The 24,678-nt window shown below is 39.1% G+C and overlaps 1 protein-coding gene and 1 non-coding gene across 5 annotated transcripts; one reads left to right on the top strand and one right to left on the bottom strand.

Moving 5' to 3' along the window:
• Positions 1-956: 956 nt before the first annotated feature.
• trnav-aac lies at positions 957-1,029 on the bottom strand. The gene has a single exon. It is a non-coding gene; the product is annotated as a tRNA-Val (tRNA).
• Positions 1,030-2,389: 1,360 nt separating this feature from the next.
• On the top strand, positions 2,390-23,765 carry znf346 (zinc finger protein 346). Of its 4 annotated transcripts, none has more exons than XM_042008431.1 (7): positions 2,390-2,471; positions 10,414-10,517; positions 12,114-12,203; positions 17,144-17,294; positions 17,450-17,671; positions 17,809-17,908; positions 21,190-23,765. In XM_042008431.1, exons 1-7 carry the CDS (start codon positions 2,414-2,416, stop codon positions 21,431-21,433), a joined length of 969 nt encoding a protein of 322 aa, XP_041864365.1. In that variant the 5' UTR covers positions 2,390-2,413; the 3' UTR covers positions 21,434-23,765. The 4 variants fall into 4 exon arrangements, with proteins under 4 accessions (XP_041864365.1, XP_041864364.1, XP_041864361.1 ...); XM_042008430.1 differs by lacking the exon at positions 2,390-2,471 and adding an exon at positions 8,410-9,169 and having other exon boundaries at positions 17,453-17,671; XM_042008427.1 differs by lacking the exon at positions 2,390-2,471 and adding an exon at positions 8,411-9,169.
• The last annotated feature ends 913 nt before the right edge of the window (positions 23,766-24,678 follow it).

The raw sequence follows: 24,678 nt of genomic DNA on the forward strand, positions 1-24,678 counted from the left end.
TTTGTTTCCTCTTGTTCAGTAATAATGTTCAATGATAACGCTCACAATACAACAGATTATAAAAAACAAGCGGCCATTTTGTTTTTGATGGTGTTTTAGCTGAGGTTTGATTTGTTTCTCCACAGATTATAAATGCATGTCATTTTCATGGAAGAGGTTATTTTGTATTTAAGTTTTGTAATTTAAATAATTGATCTTGAGAAAATTAATTGTTGAAGTATTTAAATTTTGGAATATAAAGTATCTATTTTGCAGCAAATAACTGAATCTAAATTAACTTCCCCTACCAAGAAGCCTAACTGTCATGTTTTTATTTTCACAAATATAGGTATGATGGTCAAAATATAATTAAAATAGCTAATTTTATGTATTACAGTATCAAAATTTTCAGGTGTGGGGCCCACTTCAGTTTCATGGGGCCCAAAGTTCCTGGCAGCGCCACTGGTGCCACTGTACAACTGGCCAACAGGACCACAGATGAAAACTAGCCCCTGTCTAATGCTGGCATATTACAGGTTTACTGTTGTTAAGGATTGCACTGTCCTGGTAAATAAATAAAAAAACAAAAAAAAAAGGGGTTAAAGAAGTGTGTAACGGCTGGAAAACAACAGAGCCTCAGACCGTGTTTTCTTCTTCTTCTTCTTCTTTTTCACTGTCAGTGTTACCAGTCGGTGTTAACTTTCACTGAAGTGTCCTATGAGTCATTTCAGAGGTTTAAGTGATTCACCGTTGTGTTGCTGCTATGGGAAATTCTTGTTGGCTAGGTAGGGTGTCCCATTTCATGAACTTTAAGCAGATTTTGAAGTGTGTAGACTACGGAGGACATGGAAGTTCTAAATTCAAACAGAAAGTGGTTTACAACTTTCTGAATAACTGAAATGGGTACATTTTGAGATCCAATGTATGTACAGCTAATCAGTGGTGTCAGCTAATTGAGGGGGGATAAAACTTCTAATTGTTTCCGCCCGGTTTCGAACCGGGGACCTTTCGCGTGTTAGGCGAACGTGATAACCACTACACTACGGAAACCTGTAGTGGGGTATTAAGAGGTCTATTATTGCCTTGCTCTGTTGTCTTATGTCAATAAAAAATTTGTTTTTGAAAGGTTTCACTTGTTTTCTTGTGCCTGTTGGTGTAAGTCCCACCAGTAGGTCAGGTGAGTTTTTAGGTAAACCAAGTTGTTACTCAGTGAGACATTTCCTTTTACATTCAAAGCAGAACAACTTTATTTGTACGGCACAATTTAACAACATGGTGATTAAAAGGGCTTTACAAAGACATTAAACAACATAAGAATATATGAAGCATAATTTAAAATAAAAACAAGACAATAAGGGAAGAACATAAAATAAGCATGATCAAGTAAAAAAAAATCCAGCTTAAGAGAGACTGTGCAGATTTGGACTCTTAAAAACAAACTGTTGAAATGCAGCTGAGAGACAGAGTCCTGTCTGAAGGGGATCTTTGGTGTTGTATTCATTGTGTCTTTGACTTTAAGTCCATACTGCTGGGACATTACATGCTTCCACACGGCTGGCTTTAATAATTAGATGAAAGTAAGCCCTAACAGCCCAATCATTTAACCTCACAAAAGTGAATTGTAAGGACGGTTAGCAGTAAGAAATATAGAGGCTAATGTCTGATCTTTAATAAATGCTAGCTTGTTGGTTGAGATGAATATTTCCCTCCAAAAATGTATAAAATTATTGTGCTGGTTACACTTATTTAGTCTATTGTCAAACATGACTTGATCATCACTTAAATCAACATTAACTTAAGAATGCATTCAGTGACAAACGTAAGTAAGTAAATGTTTATTTATATAGCACATTTCAAGATAAAAAACGCAAAGTGCTTAACAATAAAACAAAACACAAAATAACAATAATACAGAGAGAATAAAAACAAATAAAAACGTGTATGTGCAGCATTAATATGTTTATTTAGTATCCATCCTCAGTAATCCCATCACTGCTGTCTGTTCCGCAGTAGAGTCCAGCAGCGCAGGGTTTGTTTGGAACTGTTGGAGGGTCCATGACCCACGTGGCCGCTCTTACAACGAAGTCAAAGGTTTTGTCGCAACTCTGAGTATATCGAAGGCTCTGGACCAAGCGACCCTGTTCGAACTGGTCAGGCGTAGCCTATACATACCAGAACTTTTTCTCGATACGTAAATCTTAAGAGGTTGGCAGTGATTCTAGAAAACAGACACTGCTTTTCAGGAAAAAAAAAACAAAAAACAAACAAAAAAAACAAACTGTTTTTGTCTTTCTGGTGATTTGAAAACGTCACCGCGCGCATGCGTTTTGAGGCTGTTGAACGCCTGGTCGGCTTCTGCTCTCCACACAAGTCTCCCCAAGTGCTCATTTGTTGCGCATGCGTTGTTGAAACTCGTTGGTTTAGTACTGAAATCATGGCGGAGAAGATGCAGACTGACGATTTTCCTTACCTACCTTCGGGGTTGGCGGAGGGTATGACCTGTAGCTTTACTTATTTCATGTTACTGTTAATGCAGAACAGCGTTAGTGCATCCAATTGTAGTGTTTGCGATTATAGCCTTCAAAGCCATGGTTGTTTTTAGCCTTCTCCTTAGCTAAGCTTAGCCGGCGGCTCCGGATGAGCGCAGCGTTTTGCTAAAATGTGCTAAGCTAAACTAGCCGTAGCAGTTTCATCTCCAAGGTCGACGAGAGCATGTCTGCATCCCATGTTTCCTCAGACTGATTAGGGATCGAGTTTTCTGCTTTGCGTTTCTGAGGTCAGAGGGGAGCTGCCTAAGATCACAGACCATTGACAAGCTTCTTTTAGGTTATTGGTCAGTGGTGCTTTTCTGCATTCTGCGTGTAGTGTGCGTACGCGTGCACCTTAACGAGATGGATATGTTACAGCAGGCTTGATCTTCTGAATGGACACTGTCGCAGTTTAACTTTGTACGAGCTACCTTGAAATTTCAACCCAGACACACTACCAGAGTAGTTCTACCAGTGCTCACAGCTTTATTTGTTTGGACAAGTTTTGCTGAATGATCATGGAGCAGTTCATCAAGTTCTGCAATACGGACCTTATAGTACCGTTGATTCTAAATTAATAAGCCATGTCTTGTTATCATTTTATGTCCTGCCATGTTATCCAGTTAACAGCGGTAAAAATACATCTGACCATTTAGTCCGTTTCAGTATGAATCAGTTAAATATTGCACTTAATAGTTGAAGTGTTGTAGCCCTAAAACTTTTATTTTGGCAAGTACCTTTTCTTTGTAAAGATGTCATTAGGAAAAGTGTAAAAACTCTACGTGTAAAACCACCATGAACCAAAATCTTCAGCACAAGGAACTGGTAAACAAAAGAAGAAAAGAGAAATGCTGTTATAAATGCCTGCTCTTGAAACCTGAAAGTGGTATTAATATCTAATTGCATGTTTTTCTAATATAATCTCATTTGACCAGCAGCCTTATGCTGTAATCTGATTACTACTGAGCAGAGTTACTTACTCTGCTTTGGGAGAAATAATGGAGTAAATATTACTTTGAATTCTTGTTATTCTATGTTGTTTTTCCCCTCGTAAGCTATTACACCCTTTTTATACTTTGTAATGGTTTTATAGGTTACTTAGCAGTAGGACGGTGTAACCATCAGCCCTATGCTCCATTCTAACTATTCTTTGTAAATATCTAGCTACCTTGTAGTTTCCCCATCGGCCAGATTAACAAATTTTAAGCTAAAATATTTACAGTACTGTGCAAATGTCTCTAACAACCCCTCCTTTTATTTATATATTACCAGAAAAATGTGATATGGGTGCATTGAGCTATTGAAATATGTAAACTAGGGCTGCAGCTAATGACGGTTCTGGTGGTCGATTAGTCACCGACTATTGAAACGACTGGTCGACCAATCGGATTATGTATCTCATGATTATTATAAATGGATCTTATTTCACTTTCAGCTTTGAAATCTTGCATGAGGTTGTTAAGTAAGCCCGACGTTCCTCGACTTTAAATGTTCGAGCATGCAGACGTACTTACGTGGTACACAAGGTCCGCTTTACAAATCTCACATGTATTTAATTTATTTTGTTTAACGTGAAGTTATCCCAGACTTATGACGTCCTCTGCCGCTGTTTTGCTCCCTAGTCCGCTGCCGTATTTTTCCCCCGGACCTTATTGCACATGTGCAACTGACAGCAGAGATTAAAAAAAAGAAGACGATGTCTCACTTCTGTAGTTTTTTTTACCCTCTTTGTGCATGTGCATTGTGCAACTTTCAGCAGAGATAGGATTAGAAGACGATGTCTCACTCTGTAGTTTTTATTTATTTATTTTTTTTGCAGACAATAGTCGACGGCTAAATTCGTTGTCGACTATTTTTATTGTCAACAACTGTCGACAACGTCCCCCTGAGATTTTTCCTATGATTTTGCTTTACATCCTGGAAATAGTATTGATCTGTGGTAGCAGTGTGTCATTTTATCTGTACAACATGCCGACATCCTTAAAGAATTTGGAGGAAAAAAAAAGAAATGATGCAACAAAACAGAAAAGCTGAGCATGCATCAAAGAGCAAGTACATACGTTGTAGAACCACCTTTTGCAGCCGTTACAACTGCAGGGCTTTCAGGGTAAGTCTCCTTCGGCTTGGCCAATGGGATTTTTTTTCCCATTCTTTAAAGTGTAAAGTGCTACATCTCCTTCATATTGGATGGGTTCTGCTTTGCGCAGTAATTTTAAAGTTATGCCACAGGTTTTCAGTTGCATTGAGGTCTGGGCTTTGAATCAACCATCTAACACATTTAAACATCCTGCTGGCTTAAGACACAATTATGCTGGATGCAGAAGACCGATACGCAGGCAGATGGACCGTTTAGTCCGTCTCCTGCATCAGTTACGCGCATAATTTGGTCAGTTTTCAGTTTTCAGTCCGTTGCTTGACACAGAAGATGAAGCAGTACCACCGGAAATTGCAGGGGCAGTGCTGAGCAGAGCTGATATGTGACCAGCGAAAGAAACAAACCAGAGAAGAAGAATCAGGAAGGGAACAAAAAAGCAAAAGAAGAATGAGGAAACTAAGTATAGAAATTGTACAAGCTTTTCAATAAAGACTGTAACCCGTTAGTGTTAATTTTATCAGCCATTTTTAAATTTAGTTTGTTTTAGTCCAGTTTCAATTTCACTTATTAGTTTTTATCACATTTAGTCAATCTCATCCCGTTTTTATTTAGTCAAGTTTTAGTCGACTATAAGTCGAGCATTTTAGTCTTTATTTTAGTCCAAGAAAACATCATTTTATTAGTCTAGTTTTAGTCATCAAAAACTGACATTTTACTCTAGTTTGTAAAATCATTTTACCCTTTTACTTTTTTACCAGCAGATAATATATTACATTGTTAGTAGTTAGTAGAACACTGTTAGTAAAACATTGTTAGTAGTTAGTAGAACATTGTTAGTAGTTAGTAGAACGTTGTTAGTAGTTAGTAGAACGTTGTTAGTAGTTAGTAGAAGTTAGTAGAACGTTGTTAGTAGTTAGTAGAACATTGTTAGTAGTTAGTAGAACGTTGTTAGTAGAACGTTGTTAGTAGTTAGAAGTTAGTAGAACGTTGTTAGTAGTTAGTAGAAGTTAGTAGAACATTGTTAGTAGTTAGTAGAACATTGTTAGTAGTTAGTAGAACGTTGTTAGTAGTTAGTAGAACGTTGTTAGTAGTTAGTAGAACGTTGTTAGTAGTTAGTAGAAGTTAGTAGAACGTTGTTAGTAGTTAGTAGAACATTGTTAGTAGTTAGTAGAACATTGTTAGTAGTTAGTAGAAGTTAGTAGAACGTTGTTAGTAGTTAGTAGAACATTGTTAGTAGTTAGAACACTGTTAGTAGTTAGTAGAACATTGTTAGTAGTTATTAGAACATTGTTAAATGAAGTTTAACAATCCATTTAAAACTCATACTTAAACCATAACTATCCTATTTTATGCAGAAATATTTGCAGGCATTTTTATGTTTACATGCATTTTTTTATATTAATATTGATGCCAATTCAAATTAAATGTCCTTGTGATGGAAACGTGAAGACAAACAGAACATTTTATGTCACCAAATAAATACACTGGGATACAAACTCGTAGAGCCGTGGTTCCCAACCTGTTTTAGCTTGGAACCCCATTTTGATAAAAACTCTGGTGACCCCAAACATTCAAAACACAAATTTACTTACTTTTATACCACACTTAGACTATTTCATGTATGAAAATGTAGGATAAAGTTGTTTTGAATTAAGTGTGGCGTATTATTTTATTTTAACTAGATGATTTGTTTTAGTACGTTTTAGTTTTTAGTTTGTATTCATGTGTAGCTGCCCAGATGTTTTGTGTTCGCTATAGTTCGCTTGCAGCTCCTAGATTAGCTCATACTTCTGTCTGCTTTAATTAAACTTGCAATCCAACTGAAAACATAATTCACCACCAAACTTTTTGTTAACTTACCACGATGTCTTTGTGGTGAACGGCGACGTGTCGCTTCATGTTTGTGTTTTTCCAGCTACATTTCCAGATCCACATTCCTTCCCTTTGACTAAAATCAAGCATAAGATGTTTTTTTCTCCTCTTCAGTGTAGTGAAAATGGGTCCACATATCACGTCTTCTCTTTCTCTTGGGCTCCATGCAGAGCATGGCCATTAATGTTTTGCTTTAAAACCTTTCGCGGTGAATCCACCTCCTGTCTGTGTTTGTGCACCTGCCCGCTGCAGGTTTAAAAGGGGGAGAGCTGTTGCCAACTCCTCAGTAAGAAAAGTAGTTATTGGCTGCAGTAAAAGCCGCTAGAAGTCGCAAAATGACGCCATCGCCTAATTTGCATAATAAACCTGGTACATTTAATGTAATGGAAGCTGCCGTGGAGAGGAATGTCGGGGAAAGGTAAAAATGATTGAAAACACAACCCAAAAATGATCACACACACAAAAATAATAATAATAAAAATAAGTTCTTCGGTTAATATGTTTGTTTTTAAGATCAGTTTTATTAGGCTTAGTAGCTTTTTTACAATTAGGAGTTTGCTAAATTTTTTAAAAATTGAAATGTTTTCCTCCACACTCTTCGTTAATAGACATTACTATCTGACTGTTAGCCAGCGCGGGATCAGCCAGCAGCAGCTTTGCGCGTTTCATTTTCAGCCTGGTTATAAAACAGGCGATCATCTCCTGCTCTGACTGCAGCTGAGAGCTGTGCTGCTGCGTGAGGACCAAGCCTCGTAGGGGTGCTTTTGGACGGGGGAGGGGTCTGACTCCACATTGAAAAGAGTAAACTATGTTCATTCACGTTAGTCTCCAAAAGTCTCCAATACAACCAGAAAAAGTCGCCAGATTGGTCGCTGTCGCTAGAGGGGTCTGAATACTCGCTGAATATGCGACAGGGTCGCTAAGTTGGCAACACTGAGGGGGCGTGTCACTGTGTGTGTGTGTCGGAGGAGCAGAGAGGATTTGACAAAATTATTTCATACAATATAATTTTCGTCTTGTCCTTATTCGTGAACTAAAACTTCCATAGATTTTAGCCCAGTTTTTATTTAGTGAACTACATTTTGTCTTGTCTTTATTAGTCCCAGTTATTGTTTATTAATGGGGGTTTTAGTCTCATCTAGTCTAGTTTCCGTCAGGTGAAAAATGTGTGTTGATGAAAATATATTTGTTTAGTTTTCGTTAATGAAATTAACATTATTCCGAGTGTTTAGGGTGTGTTGGGCTGTTGGAAATAACTTTATAGCGGTGCATTATCGCCACCATACGATGTCTGAAACTGACGTCAGCTCACAATAGTGAACTCTGAACTCAGCGCTGCCCTCTAGTGGAAGAATTGACTTAACAACGCAAAAGACACATGAAAGCATAAGGTTGAAACGGCCGTTGCTATTTACGCATGTAAGCGAGCATGAATGGGCCTTTAGGGCACATTCACACTGCTTGAAGCAAACCCTGGTCCGCATGCACAGATAGTCCGGTCTGTTTGGTCCAAACGAACTGGACTGGTTGGCTTGAACAGGGGAGGTTGCGGTCCACTTGCAAGTGAACTGTGGTACGTTGCACTGACAGTGTGAAAGCAAAGAGAACACCTCCACCCAGCAAGCAGCTGTTGTAACTGCGTGACCTGGTCGAAGTGGTTTTGTCAGCTGGAGGAAAGTGCAGTGTGAATGCAAACTAAAAGAGGTGCAAACATTTTCTGAATTCCTCGCCCAATTAAACAAAGTTCCCTGGACTTTCCTGGTAGTCTCAAATATCTGTAAGACAAAGAGGTTTTCCTCAAGAATTTGTTCCCGAGTCCCTGCTAATTAAAAACATGTGCACAGCATGATGCTGCTACCACCACTCTTCACTCTGGGAATGATTTTCTTGCGGTGGTATGAGGTGTAGGGTTTGTAGGGTTTGTGCCAGATAAGTTCAGATTTAGCCCCATATGAACAATGATTTTTTTTCCCTGTGTTTGGGAAGTCTCCCATGTGCCCTTTGATAAACTCTGAAAGAGCTTTATGTTTTTTTTAACAGTGGCTTTTTTCCTGCGTAATATATTATAAAGCCCATTTCTGTGTATTGTATAGTGGTCCCATGGACACATACAGCGGTCTTTGCTGTGGAGCTTTCCAGCTGCTTCATGTTTACCTTTGGTCTCTTTGTTGCCATGCTCATTAATGTACTCTGGCTGTTCTGTGAGCTTTGGTGGATGGTTTGTTTTGGTACCCTGTTATTTCTATCATGCAATGATGGATTTACTTGAGCTCCTTGTAAGCACTTTTTTACGTCCCAATCTTGATTTGTATTGTACGTTTGTGTTGCAGCAACCACAAAAAAAGCCTGCTTGTTATTTTACAAACCTTCGTTAACACCTCTATCCACACCCATTTCCATGCTGCATTCACGGATTTGCTCTCCTGGTTTGCATGCTCTTCTGAACTGCGTCTGTATTACCGCCGTTCTTCCTCCTGCTTATGGACAGTCTGCAGACAGACAGCGAGACACTCGACACCAGCTCAAACAGCAGGGTTCTTTTCATTCAGCTACTTCTGTCACTGAGGAAGTTAAATCCTCATGTTACGTTCACCTGTCTGTCATCAACCCACACTTATCAGCGTGCATTCGACTTATATCTCACCCTTCTGGAAAGGAATTATTAAACCTGGGCTGGATCATCACTCACCTGTTGGTGAGTATAGTGATTTAAGGAGAAATCCCCTGAGCTTTTGTTTTGTCTGCAGATGAACTGAACATTGGTGTTATTTTATTTGCATACTTGAATTTATTTTTTGTGTTAATAAACAAACAAAAAAATCAGAAGGGAAAACTCCACCGTTCTGAATACCTTTGCAAGGCACTGTAAATGGAAATATAGCATTTAGGTTTCTGCAATTACAAGCTTGAATCAATATTTGCTTTGCTCACATTTATTCTTCAACACAGCCTGAAGCCTCTTAAAAAAGCTTTCTTTTTGATTTCATAAGGAAGGTAAAATGGAGAGAACTGGATTAGATAAAGGCATCTCTCAGATCCCGTGTCAGGACTTTGCTGGATTTTTCTTCCTCATTTCTCAAGGACATCACTTTTAGTTACTTCTCAGTTGATGTAGATAGTTTTTTAAGGCCTGCTTCTTTCTTTTTTCCTCCACTTGTCCAGTTTCCAATTTCTTGTAAGGAAACACCATGCTGAAATATTTTATGTGTGTGGCAAATAGTTATTTGAGGATCACTTTGTTGGTGCGAAAATCCAGTTTTATGTTTATAAAACTGTGCTATCTTTGTTTTTTTTAATACCAAAGATGTGTTTTGTGACGGGTACTTGACTATTACGTGTAGATTCAGCAGCAGTCCATCCCTCGAGTTGGATGCCTGTTTCTGTGTTTAGATCAGTGTTAGTGGCTCAAAATGCTCTTTTGAAAATGATCATTTGCTCCAAGAATTTTTTTTTTTTAACTGAAATTGTTATAAAATTTACAAACAAGAACTTAAGTGTCTCTTGCACACTGTCTGATCCAAGCTGAATTCTCAGACTAAGTTTTTTATATAACAAAACAACTATTTGCCTTTATAAACCAACGTGAATAAATGATCTCAGATTGTTTGAGCCAGCTATTATTACTCAGAGATGGGTTTAAAATATGCTTCTGCATCTTGGCGAGACCTGGTCGCTGACGTCTGCACAGGCGTGCGAGTAGCTCCTGGTGTCTGTGAAGCAGGATTTGCTGCTGATGAAAGCCAAAGCTGTTCCCTGAGCTCCGTAAATGGAAACAAATTTCATGAGCAATAAATCTGCACATGACCAAAATGTTTTGTGTCTTTTTTATAAATGAAGAGTATCTTGTAGTTGATAGTTCTTTACATTGTTGTATGATTGCTTTTCCCCAAAAGATGTAACCTAATTTGAAATCTTCTCTTATTTTCTCCCCCCCTGCAGTTAATAAGATGATAAAGGAGCATGGCGACCTGTTTTCTGACTCCCAGTGTAAAGTCTGCAGTGCTGTCCTCATTTCTGAAACTCAGAAGTTGACTCATTATCAGGTCAGTGCGCCCAGTTTCCTGCTGCTGTTTTACCGTCAGGGGACTTAACTTACAGGCTTAATTATCTGCCTAAAGGTGTGATTATATAAATCACTCTGCATCATATTTATGGTTTTATTATCTGAAAACTAAAAGCATGCCCACGTTAGGCTGCATGGGGGTTAGGTTCCAGTAGGGACTGAATCAGGAACAAATCATGTCAAAATTGTCTGCTGAAAAATATATAAATAAAACAACTCGGCTGTAATTTCAGCTCTGTGAAATTGCAAATTAAATATAGCTCATGAGAACAGAACAGATGTTTAACCAGCTTTTGCTCAGCAGAGAGGGGAGATTTCTGGCCACGCTCCTGATTAAATGTGGCCCTGATGCACATTTTTTTATTTAGCCAACTAAACGGTGCATGAAAGCCAGATTTGTTTATTTCTTTTGTTCTCATGTTTTATTGTTTACTGAAAGCTTTACAAAACAAATTGATCTTCATCTTTTTTAAAAAATGACTTTTCTTCTCTTGTAAAAAACCCTGACATTAAGTTATTTAGTCTTTATATGCAAATTGCTGCAATCTTAATAAAGTCTAATTGAAATGGAAGTTTTCAGATTTAAGTGCAGATATTGTCGTTGACTTTTGGCGGTTACGCCACAATTATGCTGCATCAAATTATATTGGGCATTTTTAGGTTGGCGTGACCCACTGACATGCCTCAGTTGTTTATTCAGTTAAAAACAACACACACTTTCATTATTAGTGATTAGGGAAAAAGGAGTGAAGCAGTGAGTCTTTTCTTTGTGTTAAGAACATCTACAGGGTGAACAAAAATTTCTTAGGTGTAAGTCTTTTTTCTTGGTGAAAGACTTTTAACATCTGTGAGTGTGTGTCTGCGTAGTGTGTTCATTCCCTCCTTACCAGAACTCAGAAAGCAAGACACAGTGATAAAAAGCCAGTAGAAGGGGTGGTTCAATGTGAAATATGGTGGAATTTGTTTATATGTGGTTGTTATCTATTATTCTCACTAACTGAAGAGTTGTTCATCATGCCTGAACAAAATGAAGAAGAAAAGCTGGATAAAAGTTGCATGTGTATAACCTCTGCACCGAAGTTCAGCGTTGGCTAAGAGGGAAAAAACAGAAATCCAACGCAACACAGCTGTAGGACAACTGAAAAAGCTGCATCCGTTTCTGTTGAAGCGTTAGAGAGAAAATATGCAGCAGCCTCCATCTGTGTTTGAGCTGCACCTGGAGAATGTCCTGGAGAAGATCCGTTCAAAATAAATTAATCATGTCCGACTCCCCGTACAAGAGGCTGCTGTGTATTTTCATTTGGTACACCTAAATGAAAAAGTTACACCCGGTACACCAGAGCAACCGATGCACAGCGTCAACCTGGAGCCCTGCTCCAATAATTAATGGATAAGTGACACATTATTTGGGTTTCATTGAATATGTAAGTCTGACATATTCTAAATAGTCAAAACGAGATTTTATCAGAAGTATGTTTTTGTCACAGTGAAGATCAGGATTCTATAAGAAATAAAGTTTTCATCAACTTTATCCAAAAGCTTTGGGATTGTTCACTGTGTTTGTTTTTCCTTTCAGAGCAAGAAACATGCCAACAAGGTGCGGCGTTACTTTTCCCAGCAAAACGAGAAAGAAGTGACCGTCAAGAAGCTAAAGTCAAGTGAGACTGTGAGTGAAACTGAAACGTATCTTTGAAAACAAACATGACGGAAACATTGTTAGGAAAAAAAGATTTAAGTGTCTGTGGAGATTCATTCATCCAGGTAGAAGATTCTTTTAAAACGATTTTATTTTTAAAACACCAGACTTATGGGCTCGACACACGGGAGGCGACGGCGCTCCTTCTCCATCATTTCCTATGGAATATCATAACCAATCAAATTTCTTGGGGAAATCGATCTGAGAGCGCGATGCACGGCACTGCTGCCGTCGCTGTCGTTGGTCGCCTCCCGTGTGTCGAGTCCAGTATAACAATGCTTTGTTATTGTTCACCTGCTTAACATTCAATTTAAATCATCTTTTCTTCCAAATGTATTTGATCTACAGTAGAGCAGATTGAGTGGTTGGCCATCTCCGGGTGTTTTAAACATTTTGGCAAAATTTAATATTTTTAAAGCTAAATTCTTAACGTTTTATAACCGCCTACCTAAATCACTTCATCTATATATTTTTGGCAACGCATATATGAAGAAAACAGTTAGGATAAACAGATTTGTTCAGAGGAAACTGTTTTCAGTTGGCAGCTGGCAGACTGCATCGTCTGCTGTTGGCAACTTTACATGGACGATGCAGTTTTTTATGCACCCGCCAAGCAGGCGTTGGACGCGTTGGACGCGTTGTCCTCCCGTATGGCTGAGGTGGGTGAGTGGCTCGTTCAAAATCTAACAAAGACGATATCAGTGTGTTTTTCCATTAGAAAACCAAACGTAGAACGTCTCAAATACATCTGCAAAATAAAAACAGTCTAACAGAATTTACATATATTGGGTTGGTTCTTAACCCCAAACAAAAACTTGATAAACACATTAAGCAAATCTCAGAAACAATACAAAGCAATATAAATAGTTATAAACTAATCAGGCACTATATCCCAGACCAGGTCGCCCCTCCTATACATGCTTGCTATGATATTTTCACATATATCAGACTTCATGACGGCATAGGGCCACGCCCCTCCCTCAGCCACAAAGTGCATTGGGTCATTGTACAATCAAGCTATTACATGTACGGACAAAAAGCCAATCCACTACCACCACGGGAGCGTTCTTAAAGTATAAATTACTAAGCTTGCAAGTTTTGGTGACTTGTGCTTTCTCAAATTAATATTCAAATGTGTCAGTCATTTAGCACCAAAGCCACTTAGTTCATTTGTTCAGAGACAGAATAGCAGTAGAGTCAGCAGAGGTTCCAAAAGCCAGAACTGTAAGCGTCCACACTGCAGAGCTTCGTTTGGTCCGTCTGCTTCTCTTACACAAGTAGAACGCCACTGAATTCATTACCGACTGAACTCAAGACCATATCTTGAGTTTAAAACCTTCATCTTGGCTAAAAACAAACCAAAACTGTAGGCAGACTTCGTATTGTGTGTATAGGTAAGTTTTATTAGGTTTTGTAATATATCATTGTATTTTAATGTAGTGTAAAAAGGCCCAACCAGAGATGGCAGTTAAAAATGAGCTCTGGCTACAAACTCGCTTTGAATGGCCTCAGCTACAAACTGCTGTGACTGTGTACAAATGCAATGTCCCTGTCAAATAATTCAAATAAATAAATAAAAAGTACACGTCAAGGAGAGCTGTCAGCTCTAAGAAAATGATTTTGAATCAATTTGAATCAATTCAATATTAATACTGTCCATTTCTGCCAATACATCTGCAGCCACATCACTCTCTCTCTCCATCAATGTCAGTGAGTGAAATAGTCAGAAATATTCAGTTTACCTCTGACAATTCAGATTTAACTTGAATGAAGTTGTTCGTTGCAACACAAAATAACTAGCAGATAAAAGCAACATTATTTGTTAGCAGTGAGTGCAGACACGTTGGGCGAATAGTTCATTTTGCTCAGGAAGCTTCATAACTGAGTAAAATAACCAAAGTGTCTGAGCACCTGTCACAAGACATGTTTGAATTCTCCAAATACTAGGGAAAGGAGCTCCAACGCTTCCTGTAAGATCTCTTTTAGAATATGATCATTGGATCATCCTTTATGAAAGAACAGGGATCATTCTGTCCCACAATTCCTTTTGGCCTTCAAAGGATGCTCAATTATGTTCGTCCGTATGCACGAAAACTGTGATTTATTCATATAAAAATGAAGACATATTTATCCAGCACATTCCAAATTTCTCCTGCCACCTTTCCTGAATCCATGGCATTTTCCAACAAGGTTAAAAGTCTTTTTGATGATTCAGCTGTACTCCGTCTGTGTGAGCATTAATCATGTGGAGTTCTGTGCTAGAAATGCTCTCACATGAACAAATGTTGCGAGAATCAGAGATGAGGATAAAAGTTTTAAGAGGTGTTTGAACAGCTTCCTTGTAGAGACATGCGGCCTGGTGTGTGTTCTGCTGGGGTTTCAAACTTAACTTTAATTTCTACTCAATTACTTTTTTTTATAATTCAGAATGTACACTTATGACTGGATGGCGAACATGTAAGGATGTATGGATAGCACTTTCTGTTTCTTTTTGGTTAATCAAGCATAAAACAATAACAAGTTAAATAAAAAAAAAGCATGCAGAGTTCTAATGTCCAGGATTAACATGGTTTCAAGAATATTTTTATATGCTGACATTACATACTCTGAAACATACTTTTTGTCTAACCTGATAGATGAGCAATAAACTGAGAAAACTTCCCAGTGTTTCCCATTAAACCCACCACCTACACTAAAAGGTCACGTTAATTTTGATCTTCTTTTCTGTACAGCACCAAGTTACAGCAGAAGTCATTTCAGGTTCCCTTTCCTCTAGAGCCGGTTGGTTCTTTCATTAAAAACTAAACAAGTCTGTTGTTTGTCTGATTTACATGACGGCACGTCATAGCTGCTCTGTGTCGCTCCGCCCTGATGCCACATGTATAGACACAGGTCAGCACACATCAGTTAGTGGACACGCGTCAGGAAAAATGTCAACCAGCTGAAAATCAGACAAAAATATCAGATTTTTAAATCTCTGACAGGGAGGTAAAGATGGATGCACTCGTGGCCCAGCGAGGAGCAGCCGGAGAATTTCTGCTGAAATCTGAAATCTGAACTTTAAGATCTTTGCGGATACTTTGTTCCATCCCTCCATCCATGATAGCTTGGTGGCTGATGGATAGATTGATGTTGGGTCAGTGTCATCAACCCAAACAGTTAAAAGCCTCGTTTCCACCAGCGGGTGCGGGTCGGGAAAGTACGGTTAGGGTGCAGATATGGTCTGTAAACTGTCGCGTTTCCACAGCCAACCGTAACCTTACCTGAGAGGAGGAGTATCAGCCGGATAGCAACAGATGCCTCAGCTACGTGATAGCATGACGCCATGCTTAAAATTGAACCAAAACATGACTCGGAAACAATCATCCAACAATTTGTGTTCTTTGTTCTTGGTGGTGCTTCGTAGCGCCATTTTAAGCAGAGTTTTAATCAACAAAAAGAAAATATGTTGCACTGCTGTCCTGCTTTGTTTTTATGCCATGTTACACATGAAGTGACTCTTTTTCTCAACCAATCAGTGGTTGAGGGTCGAGTCAGTTAGATTGGTACCCCAAAGGAAGGGTCCCAACAAAGCAGGACGGGTCGGATGTTGGGGTACCGTTCCCAGTTTTTGCATGTGGGAACACAAAACAATGCGTCCCGACCTGCACCCGTCGGTGGAAACGGGGCTAAATTGCGCCACCCTCTTGTTCTTTATCCTAATAAGTACACACTTATTATGATAAACTTTTAACATGCCTCTCAAACAGTTTCTAAAGATATCAAACAGAACTATTTGATATAATGTGTGAATACATTTGGCGATAGCTTCATACTTGGATGGAAGGCACACATCAGCAAAGTAGCGGCGGCTCGGCATCGTAAACCGTGGCTCCAAGTGATGAATCAGACGAGAAAAGCTTCTGTCATCAACGAGGGTAAATGGCTGGTCGTCAGGCGCCATCATTTCCATGATTAGATCTTCAGTAGCGTTAGCCCGTGGTCATGTCTGGGAAATTTCTTGATATGTCTCAAACACCTCACGGATGTCTTCCAGTTCCTGTGGCTTCTTTGTGGTTGGCTTTAAGTTTTTTGCGTCTTTAGCAGCCTGGTTTGTAGTAATGAAGCTCGTTCTACTTTTCCCTCCTTGTGGAACTTGTTTAAAACCGTTATTACAAATAACCAGCGAACTGTCTTCTTCGGAAACTTTGAAGAATTCCCACGCTACCGATGCCATGTTCTCCGCTGCATTCACGGGGTAATGGAAATTCTTCATTCCCACGTTTGCTAGCCATGCTTTCCAGCCTTTTCAAGTTCATGCTTCCATTGTAACATGTCGAAAAATACACTGGATGTCGGTTTAAGTCAGAAACTCAGTTTTCTGGTTGGATAACAAATGAAAAAAATATGACTGAGTTTTAACGACTTGTGTTTTAACATGAGGTGTTATTCTTACATGTTTCCAGTCAGAAAGATTTTCTCTTTTTACGCCAACGTCAGATGAACACAACATTCTCTGCAGACCCTTCAGGTCTCGTAGTATAAGTGGAGCACTGCCGCGCTGACAAAAATATAAATGTTATCGGGGCAATGATATCGGACTTATCGGAATGACGCAATAGTTTCCTGTTATCGTGTATCCCTTAAAAAGAGATCAGTGAGAAGACCACAAACCTTTTTGTTTCTAACATGCCAGGTAGTGCTATATATCTGAGCATCACAAGACACAGGCTGCATACAAAAGCTAATAAACATCTAGTTTGATTTCATGGCAACTTTAATTATAGTGTATATTCCTTTGCAATGAGAAGAAATTTTTATTGTTAAAATTCCACAAGCCCAAAATACCAGCAGTAACATAGTTGATCCGTTAATAATGAAACAAGATACTTCCTGAGCCGTAAATGTTTTATGCTTTGTGTCTTTGTCAGCAGGATTGCAACAATGGAGACACAGACCGGATGAAGGCATGTAATTTATGCCAGATGACCTTCTCTTCTCCAGTAATGGCAGAGTCTCACTATCAGGGCAAATTTCACGCCAAGAGACTGAAGATGAAAACGGTTGAATCTCAGCCACCAGGTTCGTGCTTTCTTTTTCTTGCCATTCACAACAGTCAGCTCCACACACAGTTTTTTGCACGAAACTCCCTTTTTTCTTACGTCCTAAATTTGGAATCTGCTTTCTGTAACTTGCGGTAACAGTGATATAATTGTTTTCCATCTTCTTCATTTCAGCAGAAGCTTCTCAGACAGCAAAGCCGAAGGAAAAACCCGCAGATGTTTCAAGTGGCGTCACAGCGATGGACAACAACAACAATCCAGATCGTTTCTGCTCCATCTGCAAGGCCCCTTTCAACAACCCGCTCATGGCCCAGCAGCACTATGTGGGCAAGAAACATAAAAAACGGATGACCAAGCTTAAACTGATGGAGACATATGGCCCTTCCACTGCACCGGGTCAGCACACGGAGTTCCACATTTTTATATGGTTCACAAGTTTGAAACATAAAAAAAACTTCATTTGGCAGCAACAACTCATTTAACATCTTAATACACAGCATCACACATCTAACTAATTTTCTCTGCTTCTGCAGCTTCCACAGAAAATGGTTACCCCTGCACCATCTGCAACATTGAGCTGAACTCGGTGGAACAATACCAATCTCATATCAGCGGCGCCAGGCATAAGAACCAGTGAGTACACACATGAGAAGATGAGTTACCTTAAAATCAGACTCAAATGCCACAGTTGTTGTTTAGTAATGTTCATGTTAATATACAGTGGTTTACAAAAGTACTCAACCCCCTTTGCATGTTTCTCTCGCGTGATTTACCGAGGCTCAGCGAGATCTTAGCACACACACACACACACCTGCCTTCCTGTGTCGCCTCCAAAATCGGCTTCTTCTGCGAGATGAAGTCACATTCAGATGTTTTCATTCACCAGTGTGGATTACGTTCACCTGTAAAGTATTTTGCAGCATATTACCGCTTACATGAGCAACTAACGCTAAGACCACGGGCGCAACCACATTCCACAACAGGAAGTGATGTCACCACACATGTATGCACTTTTAAAAAAATCCGACATGAAAAGGTTCAGACTTAGTCTGATGCTATTTTTCTGGTTTCCATGACGACACGTCATAGCTGCTGTCTGTGTCCACGGCCGTGAGAGCACACACACAGACACATGCGCGCACACAGGTTTCTGTCAGAGGACAGAGTGCACGTGTCGGAAAACACGTCAATCAGCTGAAAATCGGACAAAAATATGAGAGTTTTCTAAATTCTGTCAGGCAGGTGGAGATGGAAGCTTCCTGCTCCAGCGAGGAGCAGATGGAGGATTTCTCCTGCTCCGGTGTTACGTTGATAGCGTCACGGTCGTCATGGCAACACACAGCTGAACAAGCTGAAACTAGTCATTCTAGGAATTTCTGCGTCTATCAACACGTTATCTAAGATCTAAATTGTAAGAATATTTAGAGCGACTCCGCTGAATGAAACGTTTCATCAGGACATTTAAAAAGCTGAACTTTTTCTGTCCTGTGGGGTTTTTTCCTGCTTCTTCCATCACAGCATTTCTGGCTCTGTGTGGAGAAACACTGTATTGTTCTGGTATTTCAGAAATGCATGTAGTTGTGTCAGATCAGGTTATTGCAGTAACCCGATTACTCCCAGATAAATGATTTTGATTGTCAAGTAAATGCTTCAGTGTTACATCAGCTACTATGACTTTTGTGCATTCTTCAAAGCAAAACTGCTCCAGCTTGTTCAAGCTGGCTGTACAGCAATCATTAAATCATGCCCCAGTTTCTCAGCTGGATTGAGGTCTGGGCTTTGACTCAGACATTCTAAGAAATTTTAACATCACCCATAAAACCGCTATAGCGTTGCTGTAGCAGCAATTAAAGGCATACAAGTCAGATTAGAGGCTTATAAATATTTCATGGCAGGATGGGTGTCAGACCTTTATCTGTAGGAAGTGCCCCAAAGTATTTCCTCTTCATGTCACAGCTGAGTAAGAAAACAGCAGATGCAGATAACGTTAATTAGGCAGGTCCCAGTGATATATTTAGGAGTTGGCATTACTAACAATTACTGTGAGAAAACATTGCTATTTTATGGCTATTTTGTATATTGAGACCACAAAGGACTTTTTATTAACACTGAAAACTGCCGTCGCCATGGGGATCCATGGTGGAGGCTGAATCGGATTAATATCCAACCAGTTTCACCGTGGTCACATTTACCTTGTGAGAAACTTGAGAATGTTTTGTTCATTTGCTGCTTCACATAAAGCGTGACTAATGTATAAACCTTTTAATAGAGTCTCCAAACTTCTCATCCTCCCAGTTACACATGAACAACTTTTTTGTATTTCTTGTATGATGAACAATGTTTGTTCAAGAATTAAATGAATGAAAAAGACCATTTAAAAAATCTTTAATATAATTTGTACTCTTCTCTTTTTTGCTTGCTGTCATCTTTCAAACTTTTCCAGATCCTCTGTTAGCCTTCTTTTCTCAGGAGTGCAGACAAACACAAAGATGGACGGGACATAGGCTGGGGACAGCACGTTGTTTTTATCTAAGAGAAGACAAATTAGCCTCAATTACATGTCCGTTAACAACAGCCCAACATAAAGTGTTTGGTCCCAAGCACAGTAACGTTAAGTTTGCTGCCTTTTAGTAATGCATTGTCTTTACTAAACCAGTATTCAGTATATTCATACTTAATTAGAGCAGCCCAGCATAAATAGACTTGGAAAGTATATGAAATAACATTTTTGATAAACTTACCACCGACAAAGGGCTCGTTTACAGTTATCTCGTTTGACTGTGGGAACACATTTTGCCCGTCTTTCAGGGTCAGCAGCAGTCTGTAAAATAAAATCCCATTCTTGGGATGTGGATTGGATCGAGGTGAAAGGCTAGCTGTAGCAGCTGAGTCGGTGGCTGTATGCCTGCTTTGTTTTATCTTCGGTAATTAGTGGCACCAGATCTTATTTTGGGGCTTTACAGCAAAATATATATATCAGTGATACAATATATGTCACTTTTCTATGTTAAGTGTGTTTCTTAGGGTGCGTTCACACCAGGATTCTCTGCTGGACTCGGTCCGACGGGGACTCGATTCAGTTGGAGGGTTCTAACATTCTTCTAGACCCAGATTGTGTCTGTGCTGCACTACTCAATTACTTAAGGAGAAGACGAGACACAAGGAAGAAGAAAACTTGTTCATCTGCTGGTTAACGCAGAGCAGCTTGGTTTTATAGTAAATAACAGCTAAATGTTTAGTTCATCAGACTCTAGCGGTTTTTGGTTTTTCATATTTCAATGAAAACTTTTCCCAAATTCTTCCACATTTGTACATTCCACAATGCAGTATGTTTTGTAGTCCACTACCTGTATTGGGTCCGCTTGAAGTGGACCAAGACCTGTTTTTGTAGGTGGACTAAATCCACTTCTTTAGCCCCGTTTCCACCAACGGGTGCAGGTCGGGCTGCTTTTTGTTTGCGTTTCCATGCACAGAAACTGGGGAGAATACACTAATATCTGACCTGACCGTCCTTTTTTGGTACGTTCCCGTTCAGGTACCAGTCTAACTGATCCAACCCAAACCCGTTGGTGGAAACGAGGCTTTTGATTCTAATCAGAATTTGTTTGCACATTCACAATACCCCAAACAAAGCCCACCTTCCTGCAGACTGACTTGGATTTGAATCAACAAGGCTGCTGTGAATGCACCCTTAAACATTCTTTTTTTATTTCACTGTACCATTTTATAATATTATGTAAAGTTCTTAACAAAAGAGAAATAAATTAATTTAAATTATTGGTAATAATACAGATATATGAAAAACACCAAGATGCTGGAATATGTTTGCAAGCTATTGTATTTTAAATAAATTTATGTTTCCAGCACCACAAACAGAAATGTCTGAAAATGGCTTTAAAACTTGCCTTTTTTAGAGTGAAGAAATCAAGTCAGAAGATTGCAGAGAACCAGCAACCAGAAGAACAATTACAAGAGAGCAACAACCAGTTCGTGGCTGAAGAATACCAGTACACTGCTGAAGACAACCAATACACACCCGATGACGACCAATACGCACCTACGGATGACCAGTACGGCACTGGAGAAGAGCAGTATGATGCTAATTACCAGTATGCCCCAGAGAACACAGAGTTCTCGGAGCAGTACCAGTATACTTGAGGCTGGACTGAGGTGGACTGCAGAGGCTTCAGTCAGGACTTGGACTGACAGTCTATAACCAGCCCCTTTAACACATTAACACACCATCAACCCTCATGGATCTTCAGCTCCTGTCTTGCTCTCTTCTCCGTTGGTCCTTTCTGCACAACAGTCATGTTTGGACCCTGGAACCAGCTCATCATAGTATTTTATCCAGCTGACACTGTTTTATTTCATTTTCTCTACCAAAAAAGAGCTTTTGAAATGTGTAGATCTTAAGTTAAAGTGCCCACCAGGGTGAAAAATGGTTCAGCTGTGATCCACCTACACTCGTAAAGGAATGTCTGCCTGGCTTAGCTTGTGTTACACTGGAAGGACGACTGTTGTTCATATTCATGTACATTAGGGCTGGGTGTTGTGTAAAAGTAGTCAATATTAGAGGTAAGTCAGCTTTTTTTCCCTCAACCTCCTTGTTTTTTAAACTGTTCCTACATAACCTGTTTTCTTTAAAGAAGACAAATAACTAACAGGCCCAAACAAAATGCCATCTGAATAAAGGTTAAATTATGTCACGATAAATGTCTAAGCAGATAGTAATTTATATAAAGGGTGCAAGTAACATTTCCTAGATCACAGCTGTAAAACACAAACCTGTACCTGCTTTAAATTTGGCTCCTCGCAGTGTGTGCGCAGCGTCGAACGGTTGCCAGCGCCCCCTGGAAGTCCAGCGGTCACCGCTTGCAGGTGCACATTTTGCAGCTTCATTGTGTGGAGAGCAGATCGTAGATCTTCCGATGCTGAGAGTTTGTTGTACAGCTTTGACCCAGAGACCAAACAGCGGACCAAAAAGTGCACGTCAGCGCCACAGCACGACCACAAACACTCATTTATAGTTAAAAACACACAAACAACATCTCCCCGCCCGGTCTGCTTGCTAAAGTTTGCTCCCTGTAATTTCTTCTTCCTCAAAATGAGAAGACAGCTGCTGGAATTCCTGATCTTTAGCTGTAAATGATGAGACCAGGACTCTCAGGGAGCATTCCAGGCATGGCTGGAACGCTGGAAGAGTTGGGCGAAGGGGAAAGGGGTCAAATTTAAGTCAGATATTTATTTATGTTTTCAAAAGTTTGAATCCAGCCGAAGGGAACATAAAAATGAGAAAACTTAAATCACTGTGGGGAAATAACTTTATAACATTTGTTAAAATCATAGAACGGTATCAGAAAGGAGGAATTATCCCGCAAGACCATCACAGGAATCGAACAGCTGCAATAAGTTAAGCATGTACTTATTCTAAGGCTCAGTCTCCTCCCATGACCTCTTTTTTCTGCTCCTACATGAATGATTTAATATGTTTGTGCTTGGGGTTGAGGATAATAATGGCCTAACCCCTCAGATAAAGTTTTCTGTGAAGAAATGGAGTGATAGTCCGTTCAGAGGCCGGCTTCATCCTCAGCTTGCTCCTCCGGCTAACCAGAGCTCCTTCCGTGAAGCGAGGCGACATGATGATGGAAAGGAGTGTTGACGACATCTTCTACGCATCCTGTCAGCTGGCAGAGAATGGACGTTTTTTTATTTAGCTCCAACATTCAACCATTTTTTAACATCCAGTAAGCTACAAAGCAAAGGTGTCCGCTCTCCTGACATGCAGGTGGTTTGCAGCTTTCTGTCAACATACCAGGAGCTTGTTCGTTTACGCTGGCAATACTATGCTTTCAGTTACTCTTTTTTATTTAATGCAAGCTAGTTTATTTGCTTTTTAAATTTCTTTTTTTATAGGAATGCTGACTTCTGTTGGAGTTTGTCTTGTATGTCCTGGCCAGAACTGATTCTGTTTGCCTTTTTTTCTTAGTTAAGTCCTAATGTGAAACATTTTCTCCCTGACATTTCCATAAGCCACTCTGGAAATAACTATGTTAAGCTCAGAATTAGTTGGAAAATAGCTCTTCATGTAGTGTTTTCTTTATTTATGTTTTTAAGTGGTGAAAAATTTCTTGGCTTCCCCATTAAATACTTTGCGCTCTGTAAGCAGTCCGTATCAGAGATCACAATATTTACCACACAGGAGAGTGATGTCAAACTAGAAAGTGATGTCAAAATAAGAATAACATTTTTATTTGTCAATTTATTCTCCAAGAAAATTGGTTAATTATATAGTGCTGAATGTCATCAACTGTGTCTAAAGAGATTTTTTTATGTCATTTTTACAGACAGGGCTGATGAATACTGTATAGAACATCCTGTATGAAAGACAAATTGCCTTGTGTCCAGTCATTGTTGGTGTGTTCGGTGTTTTGTGATCAAAAGTTTACTTTCACTATGAGTTATCATTAAAAAATGCTGCAAAAATGTGCATAAAGTGGAGAAATGTTTTAACGGGATCTGTTTTCTTTAACGGAAAAAAACACTGAATTAGCTCAAATCTAAAGGTGAGGACGGTACTGAATGCAGCCAGCTGATTGGTCAGCTGTGGATGTCAGACAGGATGTGGTAGTTGTGTGTGTGTGTGTGTGTAAGAATGGAGGGGAAGCGGTCAGAGGCTGAAAGAAAATGACGGCAGTGTTGAATCAGGTGGAACCAGATCTCCTTCACGACCTCCTCCAGTGATGTAACTCAAGGACTCGTCTCGACGACTTTTCACATTTTTGTTTCTGTCCGTTCAAATGTTTAAATAGAAAACATTTTTCCTCAAATATCTATTTGTTTTTCATTTTTTAATTTTGTATTTACATCTGTCAGGAATGAGGGCTTTATGCTTAATTCCATCAAAAAGTATTTTAAATTGGTGAAATTAAATTTTTTCCACACATTTTGAAGTTTGAAGTTTAGTAAGTAAAGTTTATAAAGTGCTTTTCACAGATAAAAATCAGTGCTGTGCATAAAATAGGTGCAACAAAACATCATTTAATAAAATAACCATGAGCAAAAATCTTTCCTGAATAAAATAGTTTTATAATCGAACACCAGATAAGTTTAGAATACTGTTATAAAACAAAGTAAGAAGTGGAAGCAGCTAATAACTAATGAATTTATTTCTCCAGACATTTGATGAGTGTCTCAAACAGGAACAGACATTCAGGATAAATTTATAAAGTACAGATGCATTTTGCATTCACAAAGGAAAAACTGACTCTAAATGAACAAGATCAGAACATAGTTTTTCTAAATGAGATAATTTCTTCATTTTTCTGAAATGAGGGTATTTTAAATAAAAAAAATCCTGTTGAGTTGTGAATTTATGTGATTAAAAATATTCTCTATTTTAA

This window comes from Melanotaenia boesemani, chromosome 15 (genome assembly GCF_017639745.1).
Source record: "Melanotaenia boesemani isolate fMelBoe1 chromosome 15, fMelBoe1.pri, whole genome shotgun sequence".
Taxonomy (NCBI): domain Eukaryota; kingdom Metazoa; phylum Chordata; class Actinopteri; order Atheriniformes; family Melanotaeniidae; genus Melanotaenia; species Melanotaenia boesemani.

Coding starts and splice junctions, on each gene's coding strand:
- znf346 (XM_042008427.1), top strand. CDS start 9,055: ATGTTACGTTCACCTGTCTGTCATCAACCCACACTTATCAGCGTGCAT. Junction 9,170..10,413: donor GGATCATCACTCACCTGTTG/GTGAGTATAGTG, acceptor CCCCCCCTGCAG/TTAATAAGATGATAAAGGAG. Junction 17,672..17,808: donor TGGCCCTTCCACTGCACCGG/GTCAGCACACGG, acceptor CTGCTTCTGCAG/CTTCCACAGAAAATGGTTAC.